Raw genomic sequence first — 27166 nt, 5'->3', positions numbered from 1 at the left:
GCGAAAGAATCCGTGCCCTGAGGCCGGGACTTTCCCCTCATCGGCTCTCAGGGCCAACTCGTAGGGCTGAACAAGTGGAGACATTAGCTCTATCCTCTGAGCTCCTCCGTCATCAAAAACCATGCGCTAGACTGGGGAGACCCACAGGATTTGTCGGCATCGCGTTATCCTAGGCAGCAGGATAACAACAACTGGTTGCCACACATGCGATAGTATTCTTCCACTCTGTCCTGTTCTACCGGTCTTTTCGGATGATCAAGATCATAAATCGCACTCGCATGTCGGCGTCCCGAGTGCTAGTTACTCAGATACCAAAGAGCAAGCCACAATGCGCCGCATGATCGTGTAAGTCAGACAACCCCGATCATTGGTCAAGACTCAATATTAATTACTCACAATTATCAGGCGGGTCACTACCACAATCTGGAGAATCATCTGGCTGTTCTTGCTCCGCCCGCTGGGCTTGTTTATCCTGACTGGCGGGATCATCTCTCTATTTCGGTACGCCCTATCGGCGTGGACTGGTGGGTCAATGGTCGTTTGAAGGCTTAAGATGGCTGCTAACCATGCGGAACCGTTTGAGTAGATCTAATTTGATGCAGTAGGAGCATAAACGTGGCGAGGGTTGCGTTTTAGCCGGATGAAGAACGGGGACAAATACTTCTTGTGTCGAATCGCAGCGTCCAGCGCCGGTGACGTATATTATTTTAGATACAAAGCATCGAACTTGATTAAGCGAATCACTTACGGTATCCCACTTTGCTCTCTCCCTCTCCAGACTACTTCTCCGGCCAGCTCAAGCAAATATCGGTGGCGATGGTCGAGAAGGGTGACCCCGGCCTTGGCTAGGAACCGTCGACATTCGGTCACCATTCGAGACTGCTCCTCTGTAGTCCCGCCCAGCATATCGTAGTGAGATATGTGTAGGGTATCCGCTGAAGTTGCGAATGCGCGGTGGTCGGGCCACTCGCGAGACATCCACTCGCAAAATGATTCAAATATCCGATTTAGGTGAATGAAGGCGATCATAGTCTCCAAAGACCCTGTTTCGACGATTCTTAGCAGGGTATGTTGTGCTGCCCTATTCGACGCCATTGTGGCGAGAATCTCACAGCAAGCGTCGTCTTCGTTCATTTTTTCGTCCTTCACGGTGCCAGGGGCCTCCAGCTCTATCAGGCGGTCATACCCCAGCTTCCTCCTCCAGAATAGATTGCCTGCGATCATCACAATGACACAGGGAATGAGGACAACGTATCCCCACCACATCCGCGCTGTGACCATGGATGCCATACCCGCGACCAGGCCGTTGACCCCGTTGATACCGGAGTGCCATTGCAAACGTCTATACCGCTGTAGCACCATGGTCCGGATCAGTGCGATCGATGGACTAGCTAGACAAACAGAATAACGTATCTGGAAGCGATACACCAGGTATCCGGACCAAACTGCATTAACTACTCCAAAGCAAGCCGCGAAGCCGTTCCCGATAAAGCCGGACATGAGGTTGCTCGCCTCGAAGACGCGGTGGTCGGCGCCCCAGATGGCCATGATTGTTCCTGCTCCGACAAGGAGGGCACCGATGCCGAGAAGCAAATCCATAAACATGCGATCGATGAGTTCTGTTCCCAGCTCGCGGGAGTTGACCCCCAGAGACGCTATTGTCGTCGTGTCCGTGCAAGTACCAACGGATTGCAGCGCTTTTCGCTCACACCGCAGGAGCTTTACGTTCTGCCAGCTGAGGTAATAATCTCGAGCAGCGACGAGCGAAACTGAGAGGGCGATCGGACCGCCAATTGCCATTAGGATCATGGCGTGGCGAGGGACGGGGATTTCATTCCAAACGTTCGCAGCGAAATCGCCGGCATTGGCGAGTTCGAGATAGCCGACACCGGCCAACAGGTTGTTCTTGATGGAGGCATGCGAAACACAGCGATAGCAACCTCGTTTGTTCTTTGAGAGAGCCACCGTTCGAGAGTCGCTGGCAGCCGAATCGGTTGGACCCTCCATCTTCCTTGAGGAAAAGGCAACACCAACGGACAGGACGAGAAGATGACCTCTTTGTGATGAAGACGCTGGCCTCTCCGTAGGGCTGAGCCGATTTCCGGGTTATCCCCACTTGTCGACTAATAGTGCTGCAATGATTGACAGAACCATGCGTTGGAGTGGGCCTAGGCATCAGCATTCTCGAAATACACACCACACAGCACCTCGAGACCGAGACTACGGACTAGAACAAGATGGCAAATGCTTTGTAGCGGAGAAAAGTGGAAATCGGCTCAACAAGGGGGGCATGAGGGCAGATCGCGGCGTGGCATGGCTCCTTCCCAGATCATGGGGGTCCACTGCTGCCCCGTTTCGACTCGACTTCTCTCTCAAACCTATTTTCATCGTCTGTCCAGGTATGGACGGGCTTCTCAGAGGTAAACGTCGGCGTTACCTCTGGAAAGAAATGTTTCGTCAGCAATATGAGTGATGCTGACGAGAAGCGGATCGCGGCCGCTCAGAGCGACCGATGCTCACCTACAACTGAGGAGACTCGACTAGAAATGCACATGAATGATCATTCGGAGGCCCGTGAATCGTCAGAGTGACTGAGAACATGTATGCAAGCCCTGACATAAACAAATTATCCTCACTCAATCCACTTCCTCGAACTCGCCCAGCCTCCATCCAACAAGACATCCTCGCCCACAATGAAATTCGCCTCGGGACTGCACAAAAAAGCAACAACGTTTGCAACATCGCTCGGTGTACCTACACGTGCCGCCGGACTCTTGTCCACAAGTTCCCGCAACTGCTCCTTCAGTGGCCCGTTGAACTCCTGATGTCCCATGGCTGTCGATATGATTCCCGGACTGACCGAGTTGATTCGCGCTCCCTTCTTTCCCCACGCTGCCGCTGAGGCCTGGACGCGGATTATGTTGGCGCGCTTGGAGATACCGTATGCGCGGAGGCCTGGGGCCCTTTCTTGCAGATCCGGCGGTGAAGTCAGCTCTGGGTGACTGAGGACCTTGTCGGCAGGAGCTGTTGCGAGATGTTTCTCGAGCTCTGTAGAGAGTGTGCCCTGCGCTTGGTGCCCGGCGAGACTTGCGGTTACCACCAGTGACGTGTCCGCTGATGCGACGGTCAGGAATGTCTCAATCACATGGACAGTGCCCAGCAAGTCGACCTGGTAGATCTTATCCGGAGGAGCCTGGACAGGCGATAGCCCGGCAGTGTGAGCGATCGCGCGGATCGTCCCGAGCTGCGACGCTTCTGTCGCGAGGTTCTGGACCGATTCGAGACTCGAGACATCTGTCTGTATAGCATGGACGGCATGACCCTCTCCGCGGAGGGTCTCGGCGGCCTTGTCGAGCTGTGCCTGCGAAAAGTCGGCGAGGACGAGATGTGCGCCGCTGCCGAGTCGACGGGCGACGGCGAGGCCCATGCCTCCAGTTCCGATGATGACCACAACGTTTCTCGGAGCCATGCTTCTTGTTGTTCATCTGGAGATTTGCTTGTATGAGGCAGGCATGAGAGACGAGTTGGAGGGGTCTTTATACCCCGCATCGCTCGCCCAATAGCGGATGCCCGGATGTTCAGACACAAGTCACCGGCTTGTCAGACGCATTTGCGGACGCTGCGGGCTGAATCCGCTAGGTTCCACCCGACATGCCGGTAAGCATGAAGGACCTTCCATCGCAATGGTTGAGCATCGTTGACGATACACTTGACCGGACCATGGCACTGACGGTGACGCTGGGTTCTTCACGAGTCAAGATGGTGGATCGGGTTGGTGACTCACGGTGGCTGAGATCTCACACTCCTGATCCGCGACAAAACGTACAACTTCGCTGCCCACACAGCGGGAACATTTCATGTTTAGGACTCGAAAATGTTGGCCTCGAGCGCAAGCAAAGTCTTCTCGTTCCCGAAAATCCTCGAGCCCATCCTGGCCGAGCTCCCGCAGCGTGATCTGCTGCTTGCGCAACGAGTCAACCGGCAACGGGCGAGCCTCGTCACAAACTCGCTCCTCCTGCAGAGAATATTAGATTCCCACCCCAGTCAGATATGTCCCCAGCTTCAAAAAATCCTTCCAATCGAGATCAATCCTCTCGTCGCCGAGTTCTTTCCAGCGTTCACCGCACTGGACACAATGAACGACGATTATATTCCGGAAACAGATGAGGACAGACACGGGATCACCGGCGATCAGAAGATACGAAAGCAGACCTGGTATATCTCAGAACAGAGGAGGAAGGTATTCTTGCGTCCCGAAGCCTTTTGGCGCCGCATGTTCGTCTCGCCACGACTGGGGAGAATGGATGTCCGGTTGGACGGCTGTGGATGCAACCAAAGACCCTTGAAGGAAGACTGTGTTGCGGGTACTGCCATCTCAACAACAGCCCTGGAGCGCGCATGGGACTTATCTGGGATGCGGTAGAGTTTATTCTCTATGACCTTCCCGGCGGAGAGTTCTCATTGTGGTGGAGGAGGACGAGCAGCGGAGATAGAGGAAAGGACATGTGGTCGCTTGAGATTGACATTGACACGCGTCATCTTTGGGAATGTTATGAGGCTCATGAATCGTACGGACCGTCTGGCTTCCAAGTTGTCGAGGATGAGGATCTCATCGAGTATGTGGAATATGTCGGCCGGGTGGGCATCATCAGCGACGAGGCAGCGCCGTTGAGCCTTCTGAGCAAGCACAACACTGGAAGGACAAATTGAAGTAGTCGCTTTGCGTTTGCATTGGAAGTCAATCGTGAAACCTGGGGGAATGACCGGCAGCGAAAACGAGGACAGTCCTGCACCTGGCTGAGTGCCATTGCTCCTCGGAGGCGGACGTCCAAGCCGTGCTTCAGACAGGGTCCAGCAAGGGTCCTCGACGCTCCAAGCCGAAGATCGAAGGCTGTGCCCGTATTCATCTCTTGGTTTCGACCAAGTCCATTTCGCTTCCCGCTTGATCATCCCATCGAAGGCGACCTTCATCTTGCTGCCTGCCTCGGCGGGTGCGAGGCTGGTGTGATCCGTCTCTGGAGCCCGCAGAACAAGGAAACGAATGACTCAGTGGACTCTGGCGACGGCGACGGCGATAGGAGACCCAAGAAATCACAAGTCATGGCCTCGGGCTCGCGTGCCGATAACTGGAGCTCGGCGCCTCTCGGCTTTCTGGGCAAAGCTCGGTTTGCTCGACGTCCAAGTAAAGCCCAGCCGTGCACAAGGTTTGCACTGCCCTGGCTAAGAATCTAGATTTAGAATTGTCTGCGGGAGAAAGAACAATCACATAATCGCTAAAAAGTCTATGATACAAAACTCTGAAATCTACCAATCAGCCGTTATCGTTACCTCGCTTTCCTCCACCCAATCTGGGGACGATCACTCATCCAAGGATCAAAGGTCCAGTCCTCTGCCCGATTCCAAAAGTCCTCAAACATGGCTGGTCTCATCACCAGCACAGTACGGACTCTTGGCCCGCATCCACTCTCCCCAGAACCACAGCATCACTAGAGCCACGGTCCCCATGCCCAAGCTAATGAATCCCAAAAGACTATTGCCCCAGCCGAGCCCCAGAGAGCGATACAGACTGTCGGCAAACAGCGGGAAGCTGAATCCCGCCATCGTGCGCACAAACGCCGTCACCCCCGTCGCAGACGCAGCATATCGTGTGTAGGAATCAATCACATACGCCTGGCAGCATTGGAAGCAAATGATCAGCCCGATCGCGAAGAGGGCGGCGCCAATGTTGGGTGCGATCCAGTGCACTTTGTACTCTGCCGTCCAGCCATAGATAAACAGGCCGATGGGCACAATCAGGCCGCCCGGGATCATGAGGGGAATTCGATACTCTGGCCGCCCGTCGTCGCCGTAGTACTTGGAGAGGCGCACATATACCTAAATTGGTCAGTTACTACACAGGATGGGGCGAGGACCGAGTAGAAGCCTTACGATGTCAATGAGCCGCCCGCAGAACTGCAGCCCGATGATGAACCCGACGCCCAGTGAGAGGTAGTTCAAACTGGCTACGCCTTTGTTCATCTCATAGACTCCCTCCCAGACGTTTGGGAAGGAAGCCAAACTGTACAAGTTAGCTGAGCATTCAACAAGCGGTGGGTTTTGGAAGAGATGCTTACACAAGATACATCAGCCCGTACTGGTAACCGCGGTACAAAGCGATGGCTTGGATGGCTGGCTGGGTGAAGAGCATTCGGAACGGCCGGACTAGGTTCTTGCAGAGAAGCTGGGGAAGTGTGCGATCCGGTTGGTCGTACTCCGTGTAAAGCAAGGGATTTCCGGTCTCGCGCTGCAGCATTTTCTTCTTTGTCGCGAGGATCTTTGGAGCGTAGGTCTCGCGCAGAAATAGGAAGGCAAGGACCTGAACCAGGGCATCGGCCATAGACACGATCCAGAAGATCCATCTCCAAGACATGTACTGGGTAAGATAACCGCCGGCTGGATGTTGTCAGACTCGAGGTTGTGTGAAGGTGAAGGCAGACGATCTTACCAATGGGCCCAATGGCCGGACCGAGAAAGGGCATGACGCCGTACACTGCGCTAGCTCTCCCTCGTTCATGCTTTCTCCAGCAGTCGCTGAGAACGCCGCCACCGATCTAAATCGCGATCAGCCTCCGCACACACTTCCTTTTTCATCTTCACCTACCGCTTGTGGCGCAGCCCCTCCCAGCCCACTCAGAAATCGAAACGCGAGCATCTGTTCCTTCGTAGTCGCAAATCCGCACACGGTGTTAAACAATAAATACACCATATTGGCCGACTGCAAAACAACAACCCTCCCGTACATCTCAGACAACGGCGCAAGAATAAACGGACCGAGCGCGTAGGCCAGGAGGAAGATGGACATGACCAGGTACTGCTCGATCTGCGACTTGATGTTGAATTCGTCGGCGATTTCAGGCAGTGCGGGCGCAACCATTGTAGACGAGACGGGGGAAATGAAGGTGAAGCAGGAGACGAGAAGAGTCGCGGACCATTTCCGGGCGTGGCTCCAGTTCAGAGGGTTTGCGGGGTCTTTGGGGCCAGTCCAGGTGATCTAACGCTCTTTTGTCAATTCGGATTATATGAAGTAGCAAGGAAAGGAAGATACGTACAAGTTTTGGCTCATTGTCGGTCGTAAATGGGATGAGGAAGCTGCCCTCGCTGTTGACGATGGACTGCTGCTCGCTGTCCGGTAGCGACTGGACGTCTTCCCGACTTGGGGCCAAGAACGAGTATGTCATTGCGATGAATCTGAAGTGAAGCGAATGTATTTGCGAATCAAACGTAGCGAACGTATACTTTGAATGATTGAATGAATTGTTGATGAGGAACTAAAGCATCACGACGGCATGTCTCGACTTATAATCTCCTCCGTCGAGCCTCGCGACAGCGCACCTCGCTCAACATCTGCACCACAACCGAGCCGTCTCGGCCGCAGTCGATATTTTGGTACGTCCAGCTACTTGGCTGCGGCGCAGGTCTACAATCGAGCCACGAGAATCAGGGACCGTGACAAGTGGCTTGCCAAGTTACAAGGCAGCAATGTATCGAAACGCTTCGTCAAAGACACTGATATCTCGGCTGCTGGCTAAGCCACAAGCGGAAACTGAGCTCGTGGAGAAAGAAGTCAACCCTAAATATGTCCTTCGATGGCGTCACTGGTCAACGGGGTGATTAGAGTGGGGAGATGAGCTGCAAGCTGTCGGCCGACGTCACAGAGCCCGGGCAGGACCCTGGCTCTCGTCCCATGCAGGCCAAGCATTCGAGACTATAGGCAGCCATATATCAATTTTTAGAAACCACACACGGCTCTTTCACTGTACTGGTCATCGCAGAGTCTCCCGGCGTTTGTAGCAGTTGATCTGGCACACGATTGGGGCGAAGCATGCTACAGACCTCCCGAGACAAGGCGAAAGAGGGCAAACCGAGTGACTGGGAGACTAAGCGAAGCAGAATTGGAAGGAGTCGAAAGGCTGGCATCATGGGTCCTGGCATGTCTATAAGAATGGCCTTCTGGTCAAGGCTGTGGTTAATCATTCTCCCATCATATCTCAATTCCAAAGCAAAGCATTCGTTTAGTACTTTCGCTCGTTAGCACTCTCAAACACATTCCATTCGTTCTTCAGACCTCCTCTCATCATCATGAAGGTTCTCGTGTGCCCCTCCGGCTTCAAGGGTAGCGTCAGCCCTGACACCGCAGCCGACTGCATCGAGGCCGGCATTCTTCGTGCCATACCCACGGCCACCATCCGCAAGGTACCGCTGGCGGACGGAGGTGAGGGGTTCGCCCACGCTCTGGTCGCTGCCACTGCGGGGAGGATTCGCCATATGGAGGTGGTCGGCCCTATAGGGAGACCCATTCACTCGTTCTATGGGATCCTTGGGGGCACCCACGTCAAAACAGCCGTCGTGGAGATGGCTGCCGCGGCAGGCCTCAGCTTGGTCCCTCCCGCATCTCGCAATCCTTGCTTGACTACCACTTTTGGAGTCGGGCAGCTCATCGCTGCCGCCCTTGACGAGGGAATGGAGAAGATCATCATCGGATGCGGCGACTCTGGAACCAGCGATGGCGGTGTTGGCATGCTGCAAGCCTTGGGCGCTCGACTCGTTGGGCGTGACGGCGAGGACCTGCCTCTCGGTGGAGGAGGCCAGACCCTCGTTTCGCTTGCTGGGATTGATTTTTCGAAGATGCATCCCAGACTCAAAACTGTTGCGATCGAGGCCGTCTGTAACTGGAAAAACGTCCTCTGCGGTCCAACCGGTGTGGCACGCGTGTACGGACCGCAGAAGGGCGCCACGGGAGAACAGACTGAACTCCTCGCAGCGGCTCTCGAAACATACGCGGTGGTGATCCACCGCACACTCGGAATCAAGATTGACGACGCGCCGGGGAGTGGTGCGTCCGGAGGACTAGGGGCAGGCCTGCTGCTCGTCGGAGCAAAGCTGCGTCCGAGATACGACGCACTGATGGAATACTTTCACCTCGAGGACATCTTTGACGGATGCGACCTGGTCATCACGGCGGAGGGAGGAGTAGACGAGCAGACACCCCACGGGAAGATCCCAGCGGAGGTGGCTCTGCGTGCCAAAGCGCGTGGGATCCCGGTCATTGTCCTTGCTGGAACTGTCGGAAAGAATGCAAATGTCAATTATGAGGTCGGTATCGACGCGTTCGTGTCCATTCTGCAGCGGCCATCGACGCTCGAAGAGGCGATCCGCGACACGAAGCGACTGCTCACGGAAAGTGCGGAAGGGGCGATGCGCATGGTGGCAATCGGTAGAGGATTAGGACTCGGAAGTAGACAGTGATACCATTTTTTTAGTTATGATCGTTACGAGGTAGACGAATTTATGACGCGTCTGTTGTGTTTCCGTTTCCAGGTGTTGTGAGGCTATTCGCGTCGAGGCAAAAAGTGGGAAGCCTTAGATCCCGTGACCCGCCGTCTCCTGATCACGTAATCGTCCTTTGGCGCCCAGTGCTTTCCTTCCTGATGCCTGAGGCGGCATCCCACCTTCGATCCCACACTGCCCACAAACGACATAGCACCAGAGGGCCGTGGACAGTTACAAGGTCGGTCACAGATGATATAAGCTGTCATACATGGTATCCTGGCGTATCCAGCGATTAATAGGTATTTAGTAGTATTTCTCGACCGTAGAAGTGGACACAAGTGACTCCTGCGGTTATAATGTTTGGGAAATATATAGTCGCAACCCCACGGTGTAGTGGTGGAAGAAAGCATTTAAAACAGGTTTAGGTGATTCAATAGATATCATATTGAAGACTGGCTAGTTATTATCTATCGTAGTATTATAATAAGGATGTACACAAGGTCTACAACACGCGACATAATCTCCCATTCTCCGTGGGCAGGCCATTCTCAGTCACAACCTCCCAGTCCTCGCTGCCGACAGCCGTCGCAGCATAGAAAACATTGCGGGGATCCAGCTTCCGCTTCAAAGCCAGGAGCCGGGGATAAGCCGATCCATAGAATGATTCCTGGAAGTCAGGCTCCATGCGATCCGACTCTCCGAGGTAAGAACCCGCCCCGGGGCTGACGTCCCTCCAGCGCTGCATGTGCGTGTAGGTGAACTCTTCACGCGCGGCCTTGATCTCCGCCACGGTCGCGTTCTCAGCCCAGTTGACGCTGGAAAGCGCGTGCATGACGGCCTTTCTCCAGGCCGGGTTGACGGCGTTGTCGGGGTTTCCGCCGCGCTCGAGGGTCGGGGCCATGTTGAAGGCAATGAGGACGAGCCCAGCATCGGATGACGCCTTGATGGCGTCAAAGGTCTGGTTCAGGAGTGATTCGTCCTCCCAGTTTGCGCGAGGAAAGAGACGCGAGCCGGTTGCAACGTGCGTCTTCTCGACGACCTCGAGCGGGAATGAACCGAGCCATGCGTCGTAGAAATTATCATAGTAAGTGGTCTTAGGCGTAAAGTTGATACCCAGCTCATTCAGCTGAGTAAACCAGGGTGAGAGAAGGGCATTGGTTTCCTCGAGAGTCTTGTTGGGCGCGACGAAAGGCTGCATTAAGAAGGTGAATTGGCCGTTTGAAGGCAGGATGAAGAAGTACGAGTACACTCCCGTATCGGAGTGCTCGATAAAGTAATCCAGGTATGCTCTGACTCCCTTCCAGAAGTTGTCGTAGGTAATATCTCCGCCGGTAGTGAAGGAAAAGGTCGACGTTGTTGCAGGGATTGTCGGGTACGCCTTGACGGTGACAGACGTGACGACGCCAAAGGTGCTTCCGCCTCCTCCGCGTAGAGCCCAAAAGAGTTCCTGGTTCTCCACAAACGAGGCTGTCAAGAACCTTCCATCCGGAGTGACAACTTCCATTGAGAGGACCTGGTCGGCGGCCATGCCGTGGATGGAGCTGAGCGGGGAGTGGCCTCCGCCGATAATATATCCGCCTGCCACACCAACAGTCTACAATAATCAGATTAGCTTGGCATATAGTCAAACTATCGGAACGAAACGTACCTGCCCTTCTCCTCCAACGACCATCAGACCATGATCGTTGGCAGCCTTGTAGATCTCGTAGGCCTGAATACCGGCCCCCATCTTAAAGGCAGCGCCGGTCCAGACGGTGCCAGGAGCATCGTAGCTCTCGATATACTTGAGGCCCTTGAGGTTGTGTGTCCAGATACTTAGAGAACCAGCGCCACCCGACTTGCCGGAAAAGTCGTGACCGGTGTTCTTGACGACTAAGCGGACCCCCGTGTTGCGAGCAAAGTTGATGCCCAGCTGGATCTGCGCAACGTCGGTCGCATTAATGACATAGTGTGGGTAACCACCCATGGTGCAGCTGTCGCTGGGGTCGGTGGTGGGCTGACAGGTGAGGCCCTGATACACAGGCGACAGCATTTCAATGGGATCAGACAAGCTACGGCACGTTAGGAGCCATACACAAAAGAGGAAGAAAGGTTCATACTGGAAATACGAGTTGGTCCATTGCGACGTCAGGTACTCGCAGTCGGCGGCATCATACGCCGGCCCGCTGTAGCATGTCGAGGCCCGCGGAACACCCTTTACCAGAGCGCCTCCGGTTACCGTGTCCAACAAGCTCCAGATACTTCTCGAGGGCCAGAGGGCATCTCCTGGAAAGACCTTACAGCGACGGAGCGTTCGCGCAGAATTGTCCGATTGACTTTCGGCAGAGTCAAAGTCGAACAAAGCGGCATCAGACTCATTGAGCGTCTTCAGATCAGCTGGGAGTAGCTGAACAGCCTCGAAATCAAAGTAGTCCTTCCCACTGTCGGGGACTGTACTAGCCAGACGACCAGGAGAGCTGGCAGTGGCTGCGACGCTCGTCGCGAGCAAGAGGAGCACAGTTCGTGGCGTTAACACACCCATGACGACACACAATGGGGAACCACGAGGAGAGCAGGGATGCCGGAGGCCGCAACGTGGTATTTGGGAGAGGGGGGAGAGGTGATCGTCCATTTTAAGTTGGGCAACGCGATGAAAAGGGGAAGGTCGCGAGTCAGTCACTTTGTTGCTTTGCTGCGCAACGCCGCAACGCGTCCAACAGCGATGGGAAGCGAGATTGCCGGCCGTAATTTCTTGGAGAGCCAGTACGGTGTGGACTCGGTCACAGGCCAATGCCTGTCGCGTGTGAGGAACCTATTTAACCTTGATCCCCACTGGTGGCACAGCTGTGCCCTAAGCATGTCAAGACTCGGGAGGCGTCTGCCCGCGTATTTTTCCGATCTCCCCACCCCCCCAATCTACCACAACCACCCCTTCATATCAAACCTGATATTGTCCGAGTTTACGAAGCATTTTTGGCATTGTAAGCCACGGTATCAGTAAGACTAGTGTGTTGGTGCCCACCGAAGACCTTCTTCACGTCACTTATGTATCCACAGGAAAATCCAAGCTGTTCCAGGAAAGCTGGAGGACCTCGGGCAATTTATCAAAGCGGTACAAGATACGAGGAAGCCTAGCACAATATCCCAACGTGGTCCATGGGAGGTCTGCGATATTGCAAGGGGAGCGGTTAATCGGGACAAAACAGCTATTTTTCCGCCCCCAAAACCCCATTATGCGGGTCCACGATACTCCTTGCAGTAGGTGATCGCCCTTGTCTTGGATCTGGGATTCATCCACCTATCAAGCACAGGCTGTCCCCCTCAGAGAATGCAAAAGTTGGAGCTTTGGGATAGTTCGTTGGAGACTAGCGCCCAACCACGATTGGCTGCCCAGTGATGCAGGCCATTCTTCCGGAGTCTCCGAAGAATAATTTGAGATTAAACTTCGAGATAGTGTCCAGAGTCGCAATTTACGTTTCGCCATGGCCCATGAGCGTTGTTCCGGGACGCCGACTGAGTTTGTCTCGCACAAAGGTTCTGCCCAATGCGATATATGTGCCTTTGACCTACCCTCGCATGCTCGATCCACGTTGCCCTTCTTGACACCACAGCCAGGGCCATCGGTTCGATGGTGAACAGCTTTGCAAACGAGCCTCCCCTTTTCCGGTCGGACGATAGTCCTCGCAGCCCCATTTATCGCAGATCATGGGCGACAACATTCAAACAGAGGCTCTGGCAATCATCCTCTTGTTTCCCATTCTCAGCACAGTTGTAATCATATTGAGGTGCTATTCTCGGTTTCTCATTCGACAATTTGGCTGGGGTAAGTGACCCTGCATGTCCCTAACAATCGCATTGTGCTAATCTCTCTAGATGACATTTTGATCGTGATCGCCTGGGTTTGTCCATGCCCAATGTTTCCCAAGGAGCGTTGACACTAATTTATAGCATAGCTACTGGCCGTCGGACAGGCATACACAGTGTGGATATGTATGGTCCCGACCAACAATTCCGCTCCAGTACTGACAGAGTCTGTCAAATAGACACCAAACTGTCCTATCAAGGATACCACAGCTCGGACATACCCGAGCAAACCATCGACGGACAAATCCTAGCCCAGCGATACAACCTCGCCAACCAACTACTCTATAACCCCATCCTGGCCATCGTCAAGGCATCAATCATCGTCTTCATCTACCGACTCGAAGACCGCCGACCGATCGTCCGCTGGAATCTCCACATCCTGTTCGCCGTGAATCTGGGGCTCATGATCGCCATCTTCCTAGCCGATCTCTTCCAATGCACTCCGCTCCACTACGTCTACGACTACCCACGGATGGACTTGGTCGCACAAGAGGCTGCTGGAGCGGACGAGAATGGGATGGTCGATGGAAAGGTGGTCAAGGGAGGGAGGTGCATCCACCAAGTCAACTTCTTCCTCATCTCGGCGGGCATGACCATCCTGACAGATATCTGGCTACTGTGCATTCCGACTATGGTCGTCTGGCACTTGCACATGAACCGCCGGAAGAAGATTGCCATTGCCGGTGTACTCAGTATGGGCGTCATGTAAGTCCATGAAGCGACCACTGATCGAGGTGACTCTGCTGACAGGCACCTTTTCCCACAGCGTCACTGTAATCGGCATTGCTCGGCTCGTCATCTACAACGACCGCTTCAAACCAAACAAAACCGACCGCACTTACAACATCGGGCACACGATATCGAGCGTCGAGGTCAATGTCGCGATTATTACCGCGTCAGCGACCGCACTCACCGCACTAATCAACCGCATCGCGCCGCGCCTGTTCCCCAGCAGCAACAATACCTCGCAGGGCCAGCGCCGGATGAACACCTGGACAGCGTCATCTGGCACGAGAAATACAACGCGGCGCGGTCGGTCGCGGACGTCGTACGTGATGATGGGGAATATGAATAATAAGGGCCCGGCGCATGTTAGCCAGGAGCATATCATGGTGCCCGAGGACCGATCCAGTCGGTCGCGTACGGAGGTGGAGAGTCAGACTAGCACATGATACCCTGTTTTTCTTGTTTGATGTATGTGATACGAGTCCAATCTAAAAAGTTTCTAATTCACAGCAGTATCCGGGCGTAATTTTGTATCCAATGCCTCACAGCCAGCTTAATTGCAACTGTTAGGCAAATGCATCTGGAAGGAAAACAAAGGTCAGCACTAGCTCGAAAGCCTGGTCAGACCCTGGTAACCTTTCATGCAAGGTTGGGCTTTCAGGGGCAGATCTTCGGGCTTTCGTTTCGCGGAGCATGTCCGGCGAATCCCCGGACGATTCCCCAGGGGGCCGGTCTGGGGCCATTCCTTGGCTTGGTGGGGAAATGTCACCGGGCGATACACCGGGGGGACATTCCTGTGTTTTATATTTAAGCCAAATACGTACTGGGAAAATGTAGAGGGTGAACCTTACAAAGGCCCGATGAAGATCCCCCAGTTCTTGGCCGCTTTGATTCCCGTGGCTTTGTGCGCTGGCCTTGGCCATGCAATCCACAACCCAATCATCCCTGGTTGGAATCCGGACCCTGCAATCCTCCGCGTGGGGAATGAGTACTTTATCGCAACCTCGTCGATGGAGTACTGGCCAGGGATTCCGATCTATCGATCGACAGACCTGGAAGAATGGGAACTGTATTCTCACGCCCTCACTCGCCCGGAGCAGCTACAGCTCTACGGGACTCCCACCAGCGCAGGTATGACCTCCATAAAGCACTTTCTGTATTATTTCTGACCTATGCAGGTGCTTGGGCCCCGTCCATGACCTTCATCAATGGCAAATTCTATATCACTGCGGTCACCCGATGGACCTATGACCCCGTCGCCAAAGTCTGGCCGAGGGCGTACTGGATATCCTCCGCGGATCTGAAACACTGGTCGGATCCCGTCTGGGGCGACCCCTGGGGAATTGACCCGGAGCTGTTCCAAGATCCAGCGACCAAGGATGTATACTTGAACATCATGGCGCCGAACAACAACGTCGATCGACTATGGGGTATTTCGCAGTGCCAGGTCAACCTGGACACTGGTCGGTGTATCGGACAATACCGCTCGATCTGGAATGGGACATTACCGCACACGTCAGATGCTCGACCGGAGGGACCGAAGATGTTCAAGCGTGGGCGTTGGTACTACTTGCTGATTGCCGAAGGTACGCCCTGACTCGCCATAACACCTCGAGTATCTTACTCACCATGTAGGTGGCACCGATGAGCTGCATCGAGCAAGCATTGCGCGGTCTGCGACAGTCGAAGGCCCATGGCAGGCGAACCCGAACAACCCGCTCATCTACAACGGCGCGTACGGGTTCCAGAACCTGACTGTGCAGTCGACAGGACATGCCACCATGTTTGAAACCGGCGAGGGTGACTGGTATGCTGTCTTCCTCGCTCGTCGCAACATCAATGGGACATCCCCTCTTGGCAGAGAAACATTCCTCTGTTCGGTGGCGTGGGAAGACGACTGGCCCATCTTCAACAACGGGGAGCCGATCCTTCTCAACGACGGCTCTGAGCCGAAGCCGATCCCTTCGCCTTTCCTCGATACCTTCAGCAAGCCAAAACTAGATCCGTCTTGGTACACGTTGCGCACTCCATACGACAAGACGTACACTGTCAGTCCTCGTGGAAAAAACAAGGGCTTGATTGTCCATCCAAACGTCTTCTCGCTAAGCGAGCGGGATGTGCCAGCGGCTGTACTCCGCAAGCAGACATCCCTCAATATGACCTTCTCAGCCACGACGCTTCCCATTAAGGGTGGCCTGGGCCCACGGCAGACCGTCGGAGTCAGCGCGTATCTGAGTGAGCTGCAGCATCAGGATATTGGTCTCACTGGCTGTGCGGAGCAGCAAGGACTATGCCTATATACTGCACTGATCAACAACGGAACATCTGAGGTACGCCCTGCTCACTTCCTCTTCAAAGGCAATATACTGACGGGATCTAGCACATCGAATACCCGCTCAACACGACAAAAATCAACAAACTCACCTTCCACATACGCGCCCAACCCCTCGAATATCACCTCGGATACAACCTCGGAAAATCCGGAGTGACATGGCTCGCATCATTCCCATCATCATGGATGGCAACTGCGCCGCCAAACTGGTTCGTCTTTGATGGGGCAATGTTCGGACTCTTTGCGAGTGGGAATGGCCAGCCGTGGCCTGTTGATGGCCCGGAGGTTGGGTTTGGGAAGGTGGAGGAGGTTTATTATCAGGAGGATATCCCCGATTACGATGTGTGGTAGTTGGAATGGGCGGGTGGGCTGTGGTTGCTCAGTTTGTATCTTGGGATCGTTCTCTATAGTCCGCATCCGAACAAAGTCACATGAGAGATACATGACATGGCTGTGGATGATATAGAGGCAACCACAGTCGGCCGTGGGCATAGGGAGCGCCGTATGGAATAAGGTTCTTCAGGAGCTTGACTGTCGGTTGACACTTCCATCGGCTATCGTTGGTCGTACTCTGAGTGGATCGTCAACCCCGCGTCTCCGCAGGCCAATGGGCTAAGCCACTGATATCACCACTCACCTCGATGGTCGAGATAGATGGCTACGATTGGAGATTTGCCACAAAGCCACAAGCCACAACAATTCCGGAAGTCTGGATGGGACCAGTAAACAGACTCGGTCATCCGCAGCGGCCACGCAGTGCAGCTCGTTAAGAACCATCCGGAAAGGAGAAACTCATTCTCAATCACGATCCATCTTTTTTCAACTCTCAGACTTTCGCCTCCCATGCCCGACGAAGAAGGCCTCAGACGGCTTAGTGAAAATCAACTTCGTCGAATCAACTTCAGCACTCAAATTCTATGCTACACGCTGGTGACGTTCTTTGTGATTCTACGTCTGTTTCTTCAACGGAGACTGGGGAAGCCTCTTAGTGTTGACGATGGTAAGGCTTCAGTGAATAACGCAAATAGAGCCAATGCTTATATACGAGATAGTGACTTGTTTCGTAGCCTGGGTAAGAGCCAACCGTCTGAGGATATTCGGGGCCCCTTTTTTTTTCTAACTCGGTTAGCTTTTATTCATGGGATACTGCACATGTGCTCTCATATGTATGCGACAAGTTTCCAATACTCATCTAGTGCTTGTTACTAAACGAGCAATAGATGGAAGATCTGGTGGCGCCGAGCATGAAGTTAATATGACAGATGACGAGATTGAAAAGAGTTTCAAGGCTCGTTTCCATATTACCTTCTCTATCAAGTCAATATACTGACATGCCTTTGAGGTATCCTATGCATCAACCCTTATATACGCACCCTTGGCGCTTGCGGTGAAGGTGACGCTTCTTCTCGTCTTGGGAAAAATCTATGGACCATGCCGGCTCGGTTGTATAGCAATTCACGCCATTCTCGCGCTGAATGTTCTATATTACACCATAATCCTCTTCGTCAAAGCGTTTGTCTGTGTGCCAGCGTCAGCATACTGGACTAGTCTGGGCAAGCCAAGCGATCAATGTCTGAATCGGTTTGCAGTGATTGTCGCAGATTCGGTCATCAGCGTCATATCCGATATTGCCATCCTGGTGCTCCCGATCGTGCTCACATGGCCATTGCAGATGGCCGTCAGGCTCAAGGTAAAGGTAATGGCCCTCTTGGGACTCGGGGGGTTGGCCGTTGGCTTTAGCCTCTATCGCCTGGTTCTTGTCATTTCCCATCGGAATTCCCCAGACCAGACGATAGTCTTTATGAAGGTTTTGCTGTCTGGGTATGTCATGACGTATTTCCTTCCTCTCTGATTTCCCCGCTAATTGCCCATGCACTCTAGTAATGCTGAAGGAGGAATTGGTCTCATTTGTACTTGTTTGCCCGCGCTTAGCAGATACATAAGTCACCGCAACCGCAACCGCCACGAGCGCCTCCCCTCACCGCAAGCAATAGAAAACCACCCATGCTCCATCTGGGACGGCTCCCAAAGCTGCAGCGCGGCGGGCTCACTTCGGGGCCAGTTCGAGACCCGCATATGGCGGAGCCGTAGGGAGTCAGAGGGAATTGACCAGATCATGCATGAGATGGAAACGCCAGCAGGCCGCAGCAGTTCTGTCGGAATTCGGAAGGACATTACCTTCCACCAAGAGGACAGCCGACAAACGCCGACTACCCAGAGTCTGTGTGATCTAGTCAATCCGTGTCGCTGCTGAGATAGTGGTGGATCTCAGCTCCATTGACTCCCTTTCAAGCCATGTGAGAGAAGCGACGTATATAGCACCACATGTAGCGATGTCCGACCCTTCCCCTTCTTAGACCAGTATTCGAAAGTTCTAGGTGTGGCCCTTTGGTGTTTCATACCTGTACAGGTTTCTTCCATCAATTAGCACAGATTTGGATGAGCTTGGGAATTTTGTCGAATCTCCAAGCTGAGGATGGTGTTATTTGAAGACCAATGGCTGTAAAGAACGCGGTTAGACCTTTTATAGTGGTTGATGTGCCCTTGGCAAGGTTGGCATCATTGTTGTCGACCATTGAGTAGGGAACGGGCCCGCGAACTGCTTACTAGTGTTCGCCTGCCCTACCAGATGCTCCTTTGGCTTTCTTTGTCGGCGTTCTCCTGTGGGGTTGTGCTATATTGAAACAGCAGTGGTGCTGTGATTGAAGCTGCTTCTTACTACATATTGTCGGTGAGAATATGCTATAAGATACATACTTGTTCCGACTGGAAGCACAATATACAGTTCAGTTTTATCCAGGAGCTTTAGCCTTTAAACTGGCAAAAAATCATTCATCTGCAACGGCTACCGTCAGTACGTTCCTGCATTGTGCTACTCCAAAAGACCGACACCTATGGCGCGTATGCAGAAAGTCCACGGGCTAAGCGGTGAATCTGACCACGGAAGTATTCCTAATGCATCATGTCAGTACTTCGCTCTGCAAGACGACCTATAATGGGTAATGTGGTAGCTCACCGTCTCCGCGCCGCCACCCAGACTTTTAATCTGTAGGAGCCTTGCCAGAAATGGTACCGGGACCTTGGAAAACACAACGCTGGCTTCTTGGTTGGTGTATGTAGGGTCCATCATTAGTCGTGGGAAGTCTGGGCGAAGAACCGCCGGCCGGCCGATGCCAACAAGGTCGCATACGCCAGCTTTCAGGGCGGCCTCAATCCCCTCGCGGCTTCGAAATCCTCCAGTGAGTAGCAGGGTGATGTCTGGAAACTGTTTCCTTGTTTGCGCTGCAAAGTCTAGGAAGAAGGCTTCTCTGGCTGCTGTTGATTGACTCTTGGCCGGGCTGGATTCGTCGCGCACTCCTCGGCCCATCATCTGTCTGTGTCAATAATTGTCAACGCCTTAGGATCAAGATCCATTACGCACCGTCGGATCTTCATAACTTCCGCCGGATATTTCGAGAAAGTCAATACCGGCCTCGGAGAAAAGCTGGATCTGCGTCATGGTATCTTCAAAGTCCGATGCGTTATGATCCGCGGAATTCAGCTTTATCCCGATGCAGAAGCTCGCAGGGACAACCTTGCGGATCTGTTGGATGATTTCAATGACAATGAGGGCTCGCCGTTTGGCGCTGCCACCATATTCGTCCTGGCGGTCATTGCTCTGGAAAATTCAATTTGCCTTTATATTAGTAAAGTAGTCCTTCACCGGCTTAGTATAGGGGTACTGCTTACCGCTGGGGAAAGAAATTGAGCTGTGTCCGCAGGTTAGCTTAGCTAAGGGCAACGCATCGCATGGGAGATGGAGAGCTCACAAAGAAGATAACCGTGCGCAGCATGTATCTCAATACCACTGAAGCCGCACTGCGCCAACACACGAGCACAGTTCACAAATTGAGCGACGACATGATCAATGTCGGACTTGGACATCGCCCGGGGCCACCCGAAAACAATATTCCTGACAATACTTGCGGCCACCCCAGTCCCCATGTTCAGCGGGATCGCACTGGGCGCAATTGTTTGCGCAAAGAGGCCCCGTTCACCTGCACCCCGTGGGGACTGGCGACCAGGATGGCATATCTGCGCAATGGTAGGCGTACCATGACTTTGACAGGCATTTGCATACTGCTTCCAAGGATCCAGGAACTGGGGTTCATCCGCTTGATATGAACGTGTAGCGAGATCACCGTAGCCTCCTAGGTGTTGGACATCAACCTGTATGTTGCCTTTGTCACGTCGTTAGATGTAGCATCGATAGACAGGGAAGGCTCATTCGGTATGCCATCTCCCTACCTGTAAGAAGGGCTCCCCAACCGCCTTTGGCCCATTCGCTGTAGACTCGGGAAATCCGCTCGCCTGGCAAATGCCCTTTGTCGGCCAGTGCTTCCGCCATTGCAGCCTAGGGAGACATTACCACTTCGCTTCTAACCAGGGGTGGATTTAATGCGTCGCCTTACTTTCACTAAGCGATTGGGCAGGACTAGCCCGCATTTCAGCTTGAGTGGTTCGTTGATGTCGTGACCCATCTTGAAGAAGTGGTTTTCGTTAGACAGTGCCCACTATCGAGTCCTCGCTGTCGAGTCAAGGATCCCAAGTACATTGCCATCGTCCGATTATTTAAGGTTGGGCTTATGGATCAGGAGAGCACGCTAGGGATAGCATGTAGATGGGAGCTAACTAGATGCGAAACAGCTTCCGAGGTCGCCTCATATATGCCTCGGTCTGCGTTTGATGTGGACCAGGTTGGACCAAACTCACCACAGCGTCGGGCGGGATGCTTCGTCAGCCCTGGGTCTCAGAAGTCACTCAGCACAAGGTCTCATCCTGGGATCTTGGTTCTTCATGGTAAATGCACTGGCAATTGCACATTGGAATCTAATGGGTATGAATTACGCTCTGGTGGTTGCCGACGGTACCACAGACTCTGGAGACCTCTGCCATGCTCGCAAGATACTTAAGCCCGGAGCGGGATGCCTCCGCCAGATTCTCGGGCCCACTGCAACTGAGCAAAAGGGTCGGTGTCGGACGAATAATCTATCCGTCCGGCATGTAGGGTCCAGAGTGGTGGAGAAATGGTGTCTAGAGAATTAATACTATTGGCTGGCGAACCATATTCTCGAAGCCTTATCTCAGCAGGCGGGGCTCCCCACTTCCTTGTCAGTATGCTCGGGCCGATGATCGGCCTGGGTCGGAAATGGCTTCGTTTGAATCAGGGCATCGGGTTTGGCATCGACAACAGTGAGTTTGAGTGAGCTCGGGATGGCATATCGTCATTTGGAAGGGACATTAGCAGACCACTGGCAGAGGTGGAAACCCGAGTAATAGTCAAGGGAGTTATAGGAGGATGATGCATTAGGATGGCAGCAGTGAAGTTCCCGTGGGCGAAGACCAATCTCACGGTTATGAAAATCAAAAAGTCGATTATTTTTGGTCCTTGTGTAAAGTAGATACTGTGAAGAAAGCGAGTTGAGATATGATACTCAAAGTACGATAACCGGCTGCGACGTATGTATTGTGTGCTGCTTTGATAAAATAGTATATAAGGCACACTTGAAAGCGAACTTTCAATCAAATCGGGAGATCTAAGGTAATCAGGCTTAGTTCAACGTCCTTGATCTCTCATCAAGGGGTAAAGAGGCTAGGAAGGTTCCAATTGCCGCATGCAAGGGTAGTGCCTACAAAGCTACAGGGAATAAGAGACCCTTGTTGATACCTCAGGCTGAGAGCTCCCAGGCATCGGGCCTTGGTCAACAATGTGAAATTCTAACGGCACAATCGAACGTTTACTCTTTGTATGTACAGCACAGGGTATCACAGGGATTATCTTGGCAAGGTACCCTGTCATTGACGAGTATTGTGCAACAATATATGCCTCGGCATTCTTTGTGGCGGGCCGGATAGTTAGTTGCCCCGCGATCTGCTGGTGCCCCACGCGATATCCACAAATCTTTGTTCTTAGCAATCGCTCCACGCATTGCGTTTATGCCCATAATGAATCCGCGGAAGCCATAGTACTGCAGCCCATGAGCCTGGCCAAACTCGATGCGTAGAGGCAATGCTCGCCTCCAAACATGTTATGTGGCGGAAAAGGTCTTGTTGATGTGGATGGCTTATCACTATACAGCAGTAGTTGCATTTGGTATAGCATACACTGGTATTCTGTAGCATACTGCTCGTCCAAATGGCCAACCGGAGAGACGATCGTCCCGAGCCGCCATGGCCGTGAAGCTTGATCCATGGCCTACTCCGTCACCCCCGGCTTGCCACGCCAATGACAGGATTAGCGCTGCGTTGAATGGTCCCTGCCTTCCCGCTCACATGGCCTAGCCTTCACTTATATTAACTACTATCGCCCCCGCATCAAATCAAGTGCTAGGTATAAATTCATCCTCCAAAGATCCTGAGTTTCAAGCTTTTCCTGTTTATACGAATTCAAAATCACCCTACATGCAAACATCATCATTGAAAGTCCCCGTTCTCCATACGCCCTTATGGATGAACCAAAAATCCCATCCCTGCCACAAACCATCACCAAGCCCATTTGGTCAACGGTGGGATCGTGGTAGAAGGTGCTGCATCGACCACATGCCACTTGCTGACACTTGCGAAGTCCACCCTCGCACACGAAAGCGGAAGCGGGCGTCTGCGGAAGAACAGGCTGGATTCCGGCCACCAGAGTTCACTTCGACATTACATCCCCGTGGCCAGTATAGACAGTCGCCCAGGTCGCGGTCGTTTTCGCTTGATCACGAACAAGCCGAACCTGTCAAGCGCTCGATGAGCGCGGAGGCAGATGGCCTGGGCTATGAAAGGACGGTGCTCCTCTCACAGACGGAACTGTTAGGTTTTCTGGGAGTGGCTAAGATGGATCAGGCTAATGTTTGTGGCTACTATTTTGGAGCCCCGGATATCTTAATGATGCTATGTGCTAGCAGTGCGCCATCCCTTGGGTCTGCCAATCTGGAAGGCCTCAGCACGCATTTGAATCTTTCCACAGCATCGAAAACTATCCAAAGTCATTACGATCTATATCAGTTGTGAAACAACCGACTGTGATGAAGATGGTTCATTGGCGGCCAAAGTTCAGATTCCGAGCTATGGTGTATTGTCTACAATGTAATAATATATATAATATATGATGGTTCGTCGCTCATGGTCAATGCAATATCCTTTTAGGAGGGGAGTGTTGCACTTTATCTCTCCGATATAGATGTGACATCATCCAGCTTTACTCAGTGGATGAGTCTGTCTTGGGCAGAGTCCGGGCATCCGTTGCAGTGATATGGAGAAGGCCCTTTCTGCCGCAACCTGGAGGTGACTGGCAATGATCCTCTGTATCGAGGTAGTGGTCCAACAAGCACGGAGTCATTTGTGCCCGACGATTTGATTCTTTGCTAGTTCCACCAACATAATCTACTGTTACTGCTGGTCCCGCAAGATGGACCCTGTTGTCTCGTGTTTTTGGTTCAGGGTCCGTTGATCGTGTGATAACAGGGTATCATCTAACCATATCCACTAGAAATAGTGAGCTTAACTCCGTGTAAGTTCCCCCTACATAGGTTAGGAAATGAGGAGATTACTCAACAATGTCCTAAGTGCGGCCTAGCGGGCACGAGTGTCCGCATTCCACCCGCAATAGGCTATCGATTCCCTCTGCAACTAACGAACTTCAGGTGGCGTACTTTAGGCTTGAGCTGAATGGATGTGTTTATAAATAAGGCCCTTCTTCCCAACAGGGCTTGTCCCGTGGCAGATTTGCAACTCCTTCTCGATCATGTCTGCGTTCAAGTTCGAAAACACCGCCGATGACGTTGCCGCGGCGCTGAGCGAGCACATCAAAGGAAAGAATGGTAAAAAACATCACTCTAAGTAGTGTTTCTCTATTCCCATCTGATGTGAATGTTCGATAGTGGTTATAACAGGGGCAAGCCCCGGATCGCTTGCGTTCGAGGCGGCGAAGTCAATTGCCGCGAGAAAACCAGGCCTCTTGGTTCTTACGGCGCGAAGCGAAGCTCTCTTGCAACAAACAAGGGACGCGATTCTCACGGAAACCGCCGATATCAATATCAAGCTGGTCGCCTATGACCTTTCAAAGCAGGAGACTATTCGCAAAGCTGTATCGCAGGTGAAAGCCTTGAATGTGAAATTTGACGTCCTCATAAACTCAGCTGGAGTCATGGCTCCTCCATACGCTCTCACAGCAGAAGGGATCGAGTCGCAGTTTGGGATAAATCACATCGGTCGGCCTCTGTCAAAATCTATTGCCGAATGTACAGCCGGCTGACGCATATCAGGACCCTTTCTTTTCACCAACCTCCTCATCCCCCAACTAAACGAGAGCGCGACGATTGTGAATGTGACAAGTCGGGGATACCAGCTCGGTAATATTCAATGGGATGATCTCAGTTTCAAAGCGACGCCGTATAACAAATGGCACGCGTACGCCCAGTCAAAAGCGGCGAATATCCTGTTCAGCAACGCCCTCGCTCGAGTACTTGCGGATAGGCATATTACGTCGTATAGTGTACATCCTGGCAGTATGTGCACGGTCCACGATAATAAGCCACAAGTATCGCTAATATCGACCAAGCCATCTTCACAAACCTAGCGCGCCACCTTACGCAGGAGGACTATGACATGTGTAAGTTCTGCCAAGAGTAGTGTACACTCGAGGCCTAACAATGTTGTTTAGTAGCCGGCATTCCGATGGAATATAAGACAGCTCAACAGGGTGCGGCGAATATGGTCATTGCAGCTTTTGACCCGTCAATCAAAGGTAATTCACCTATCATCCTTGGGTACACATACTTGGCTGACACGTTCTGCATCAGACCGCAGCGGCGCGCACATTGACGACGACAACCAAATTAAACCTATTCCGGAGCAGTTTGGGTACGCTACCGGGGTTGAGAATGAGGAGCGATTGTGGGCTTTGAGCGAGGAGCTTGTGAAGGAGAAGTTCGTCTATTGAGCAGCGTCCGACGGCATGTCATGGGTGACTACTGAACTGCTTGTATGGAGGGCGCTTTATATTATTCCATCCAAGGCTGAGGAGAAGAACCAATAATACAGATTCTCAGGTCCATGTGTGTGGGATCGGATATAATGGATAAACATATATTGATGTTTGCACGGTTAAAAGAGACCACCACGATCAAGCCAGCTCGCACTCAATCAAACTCTCCACGCCCCGGTGTGCCGTCCAGATATTGGTAACCTTCAATCCAGCCGATTCCAACAGCTTCCGCCACTTGCGCTCCGTCCGTTCACCCGAACCAATCTGCATCATGATCAAGTCGAGACTCGTAGTCTCCCAATACGCCCCGGTGTCCGGGATGACATTCTCGTTGATGAGGATCTTGCTGTATCCCGGCTTCATAGCTGCGACGAGGTTGGCCAGGATCTTGCCGCAGAGCTCGTCGGGCCAGTCGTGGAGAACCGAGTGCATGTAGTATGCGCGGGCACCTGTGCATTGTTAGTGCATCTTCTCAGGAGGCGAGGGAGAACGTACCCTTGACTGGCTGCTCAGTAAAGAAGTCATGAGCCGTCACGTCGATGGTTGGATGCAGATCCTTGACTGACGCCACAACCTCGGGCAGGTCCTGCAGGACCAGTCGCCCGGGGACATCAGGCCACTTGCGACGAAAGTCCAAGAGATCATGCCCAAAGCTCCCCCCGACATCAACTAGAAGAACATCATTATCGCTCATCTCCGTACCAGCAATGAGCTGCTCGTAAACCGGATAGAATCCGGGGTCCATCCAGCGGACGCGTCCTTGGGCGTAGACACCCATGTGGTTGTTGAAGCGCTTTGCCGTAAGTGGCTCCTGCTGGAGGTGGCCGAAGAACCCCATATCCGTCTTGTAGCCCAGTTGAAACGCTGTCTCTGTTGCGCTCGTCGGATTACGATAGTTGGTCTTCTCCAAGAATTCCGGAAGCGCGAGGATTCCCATCGTAAAGCGCGATGTCCTGCATGCATGAGTCGCTATACATCCTAAGGCGTCGGCTAACTTACATGAGCGGAAAGGCATCGCTATACTTGTCGACAGTTAGGACCTTCGAAAACCCAGTCGAGCGATATTCGTCGCTGCCCGTTTCAGTGATGACACCCATTGCGGCGAGATGCTTCATGATACGCCCTGTGAAGCGCGATCGTTAGATCGACCCACAGCGGACTGACTCCACGATCTACACACCTAACAGCGCCGGATCCGATCCTGTCGCGTTCGCGAGCTCCACCACCGACTTTGGTTGATCGTCGGTTCCCAAGGCATTGAATAGTTGCAAGGCGACGGCAGTCTCGAGTGCCGCGTAACTCGTCGCCTATAGTGTGTTGGTAAATCTGACCCGGGAGAACAAGGAAAGCAGGAACCACGCACCTCGGACCAGCAGTGGCGTATAATTGCCTCCCGGGGTGTTTCGAGAGCATACACTAATGCCCGCGCCTCTTCAAGCAGTTTCAAGCGTGCTTGATCGCCTGTCGCGAGATACTCATAACCGCCTGAAGCGACCTTCTGAAGGAGACTCGGGATCTGACTCCGCACATTTGGGGACACTGCGAGCTCTTCCATCGTCGGCGGTTTTCCGTTGGCAATCTGCTTCTCCCAGCCATTGGCACCGCCGCCTGAAGAGGTTGCTTCGTGTCTCATGATGTTCCTAACTGTGTTTGAACTGAGATGTGTCCAGAGTGAGGGGGAATTGAGATTGAGAAACAATGGCTCACCCCTGACCAGGGCCAAATCATGCCAGCGACAACACCATTCCCTGTTGAGGAAGTGGCAATGCTAGGTAGATTACACTGAGCCCAATACACCCGTGAAAGCGATCGAGCTGATCCACATCCGCAAGGAGACTAGGAAACTCCCACTCTAAATGTCTTGAAAGCCGGGGATGCGATCCTTCGGCCGCAGTTAGTCTGATGTCCACCCCCGTCGTTCGACAATCTCCTCCCTCGGACCCACT

General features: G+C 53.0%; 13 protein-coding genes across 13 annotated transcripts; 6 read left to right on the top strand and 7 right to left on the bottom strand.

Moving 5' to 3' along the window:
- Positions 1 to 174: 174 nt before the first annotated feature.
- On the top strand, positions 175 to 742 carry BJX68DRAFT_244892 (uncharacterized protein). Its single transcript, XM_071041401.1, has 2 exons — positions 175 to 345; positions 406 to 742. Exons 1-2 carry the CDS (start codon positions 329 to 331, stop codon positions 542 to 544), a joined length of 156 nt encoding a protein of 51 aa, XP_070895036.1. The 5' UTR covers positions 175 to 328; the 3' UTR covers positions 545 to 742.
- On the bottom strand, positions 743 to 2036 carry BJX68DRAFT_244890 (uncharacterized protein; the record flags this gene model as incomplete). Its single annotated transcript, XM_071041400.1, has 1 exon — positions 743 to 2036. The coding sequence occupies exon 1, from the start codon at positions 2005 to 2007 to the stop codon at positions 745 to 747; it is 1263 nt and encodes a 420-aa protein (XP_070895035.1). The 5' UTR covers positions 2008 to 2036.
- Positions 2037 to 2528: 492 nt separating this feature from the next.
- BJX68DRAFT_167996 (uncharacterized protein) lies at positions 2529 to 3672 on the bottom strand. Its single transcript, XM_071036995.1, has one exon. The coding sequence runs from the start codon at positions 3467 to 3469 to the stop codon at positions 2633 to 2635; it is 837 nt and encodes a 278-aa protein (XP_070895034.1). The 5' UTR covers positions 3470 to 3672; the 3' UTR covers positions 2529 to 2632.
- A 202-nt stretch (positions 3673 to 3874) lies between these two features.
- Positions 3875 to 4423, top strand: BJX68DRAFT_270763 (uncharacterized protein; the record flags this gene model as incomplete). The annotated part of the gene is made up of 1 exon (XM_071046760.1): positions 3875 to 4423. One exon carries the CDS (start codon positions 3875 to 3877, stop codon positions 4421 to 4423), a length of 549 nt encoding a protein of 182 aa, XP_070895033.1.
- A 35-nt stretch (positions 4424 to 4458) lies between these two features.
- Positions 4459 to 4971, bottom strand: BJX68DRAFT_270762 (uncharacterized protein; the record flags this gene model as incomplete). The annotated part of the gene is made up of 1 exon (XM_071046759.1): positions 4459 to 4971. The coding sequence occupies one exon, from the start codon at positions 4969 to 4971 to the stop codon at positions 4459 to 4461; it is 513 nt and encodes a 170-aa protein (XP_070895032.1).
- A 219-nt stretch (positions 4972 to 5190) lies between these two features.
- BJX68DRAFT_168034 (MFS transporter) lies at positions 5191 to 7667 on the bottom strand. The gene is made up of 6 exons (XM_071036997.1): positions 7089 to 7667; positions 6641 to 7030; positions 6485 to 6590; positions 6114 to 6432; positions 5929 to 6058; positions 5191 to 5874 (listed from the first exon to the last, which is right to left on the bottom strand). The coding sequence occupies exons 1-6, from the start codon at positions 7215 to 7217 to the stop codon at positions 5410 to 5412; spliced, it is 1539 nt and encodes a 512-aa protein (XP_070895031.1). The 5' UTR covers positions 7218 to 7667; the 3' UTR covers positions 5191 to 5409.
- On the top strand, positions 7668 to 9349 carry BJX68DRAFT_168033 (glycerate kinase family protein). The gene has a single exon (XM_071036996.1). It carries the CDS (start codon positions 8119 to 8121, stop codon positions 9283 to 9285), a length of 1167 nt encoding a protein of 388 aa, XP_070895030.1. The 5' UTR covers positions 7668 to 8118; the 3' UTR covers positions 9286 to 9349.
- Positions 9350 to 9811: 462 nt separating this feature from the next.
- BJX68DRAFT_270759 (uncharacterized protein) lies at positions 9812 to 11830 on the bottom strand (the record flags this gene model as incomplete). The annotated part of the gene is made up of 3 exons (XM_071046758.1): positions 9812 to 10903; positions 10958 to 11360; positions 11409 to 11830. 3 exons carry the CDS (start codon positions 11828 to 11830, stop codon positions 9812 to 9814), a joined length of 1917 nt encoding a protein of 638 aa, XP_070895029.1.
- A 951-nt stretch (positions 11831 to 12781) lies between these two features.
- Positions 12782 to 14385, top strand: BJX68DRAFT_244886 (uncharacterized protein). The gene is made up of 5 exons (XM_071041399.1): positions 12782 to 13111; positions 13162 to 13187; positions 13242 to 13278; positions 13332 to 13857; positions 13919 to 14385. Exons 1-5 carry the CDS (start codon positions 12994 to 12996, stop codon positions 14322 to 14324), a joined length of 1113 nt encoding a protein of 370 aa, XP_070895028.1. The 5' UTR covers positions 12782 to 12993; the 3' UTR covers positions 14325 to 14385.
- Positions 14386 to 14738: 353 nt separating this feature from the next.
- On the top strand, positions 14739 to 16561 carry BJX68DRAFT_278432 (beta-xylosidase; the record flags this gene model as incomplete). Its single annotated transcript, XM_071048534.1, has 4 exons — positions 14739 to 15009; positions 15057 to 15464; positions 15514 to 16208; positions 16259 to 16561. The coding sequence occupies 4 exons, from the start codon at positions 14739 to 14741 to the stop codon at positions 16559 to 16561; spliced, it is 1677 nt and encodes a 558-aa protein (XP_070895027.1).
- A 2541-nt stretch (positions 16562 to 19102) lies between these two features.
- Positions 19103 to 21120, bottom strand: BJX68DRAFT_278430 (NADH:flavin oxidoreductase/NADH oxidase family protein; the record flags this gene model as incomplete). The annotated part of the gene is made up of 7 exons (XM_071048533.1): positions 20662 to 21120; positions 20498 to 20603; positions 20020 to 20430; positions 19940 to 19959; positions 19632 to 19868; positions 19227 to 19580; positions 19103 to 19162 (listed from the first exon to the last, which is right to left on the bottom strand). Exons 1-7 carry the CDS (start codon positions 20728 to 20730, stop codon positions 19103 to 19105), a joined length of 1257 nt encoding a protein of 418 aa, XP_070895026.1. The 5' UTR covers positions 20731 to 21120.
- A 1669-nt stretch (positions 21121 to 22789) lies between these two features.
- On the top strand, positions 22790 to 25175 carry BJX68DRAFT_270756 (uncharacterized protein; the record flags this gene model as incomplete). Its single annotated transcript, XM_071046757.1, has 7 exons — positions 22790 to 23083; positions 23958 to 24054; positions 24115 to 24444; positions 24499 to 24741; positions 24795 to 24845; positions 24897 to 24980; positions 25036 to 25175. The coding sequence occupies 7 exons, from the start codon at positions 22790 to 22792 to the stop codon at positions 25173 to 25175; spliced, it is 1239 nt and encodes a 412-aa protein (XP_070895025.1).
- A 42-nt stretch (positions 25176 to 25217) lies between these two features.
- BJX68DRAFT_244879 (S-adenosyl-L-methionine-dependent methyltransferase) lies at positions 25218 to 27001 on the bottom strand. Its single transcript, XM_071041398.1, has 5 exons — positions 26584 to 27001; positions 26401 to 26527; positions 26220 to 26343; positions 25716 to 26173; positions 25218 to 25669 (listed from the first exon to the last, which is right to left on the bottom strand). The coding sequence occupies exons 1-5, from the start codon at positions 26851 to 26853 to the stop codon at positions 25359 to 25361; spliced, it is 1290 nt and encodes a 429-aa protein (XP_070895024.1). The 5' UTR covers positions 26854 to 27001; the 3' UTR covers positions 25218 to 25358.
- Between the last annotated feature and the right edge of the window lie 165 nt (positions 27002 to 27166).

This window comes from Aspergillus pseudodeflectus, assembly GCF_044049435.1.
Source record: "Aspergillus pseudodeflectus strain CBS 756.74 chromosome Unknown BJX68scaffold_52, whole genome shotgun sequence".
NCBI classification, from domain to species: domain Eukaryota; kingdom Fungi; phylum Ascomycota; class Eurotiomycetes; order Eurotiales; family Aspergillaceae; genus Aspergillus; species Aspergillus pseudodeflectus.
Note: the sequence above shows the minus strand (reverse complement) of the source record. Positions and strands in the feature narration are given on the sequence as shown.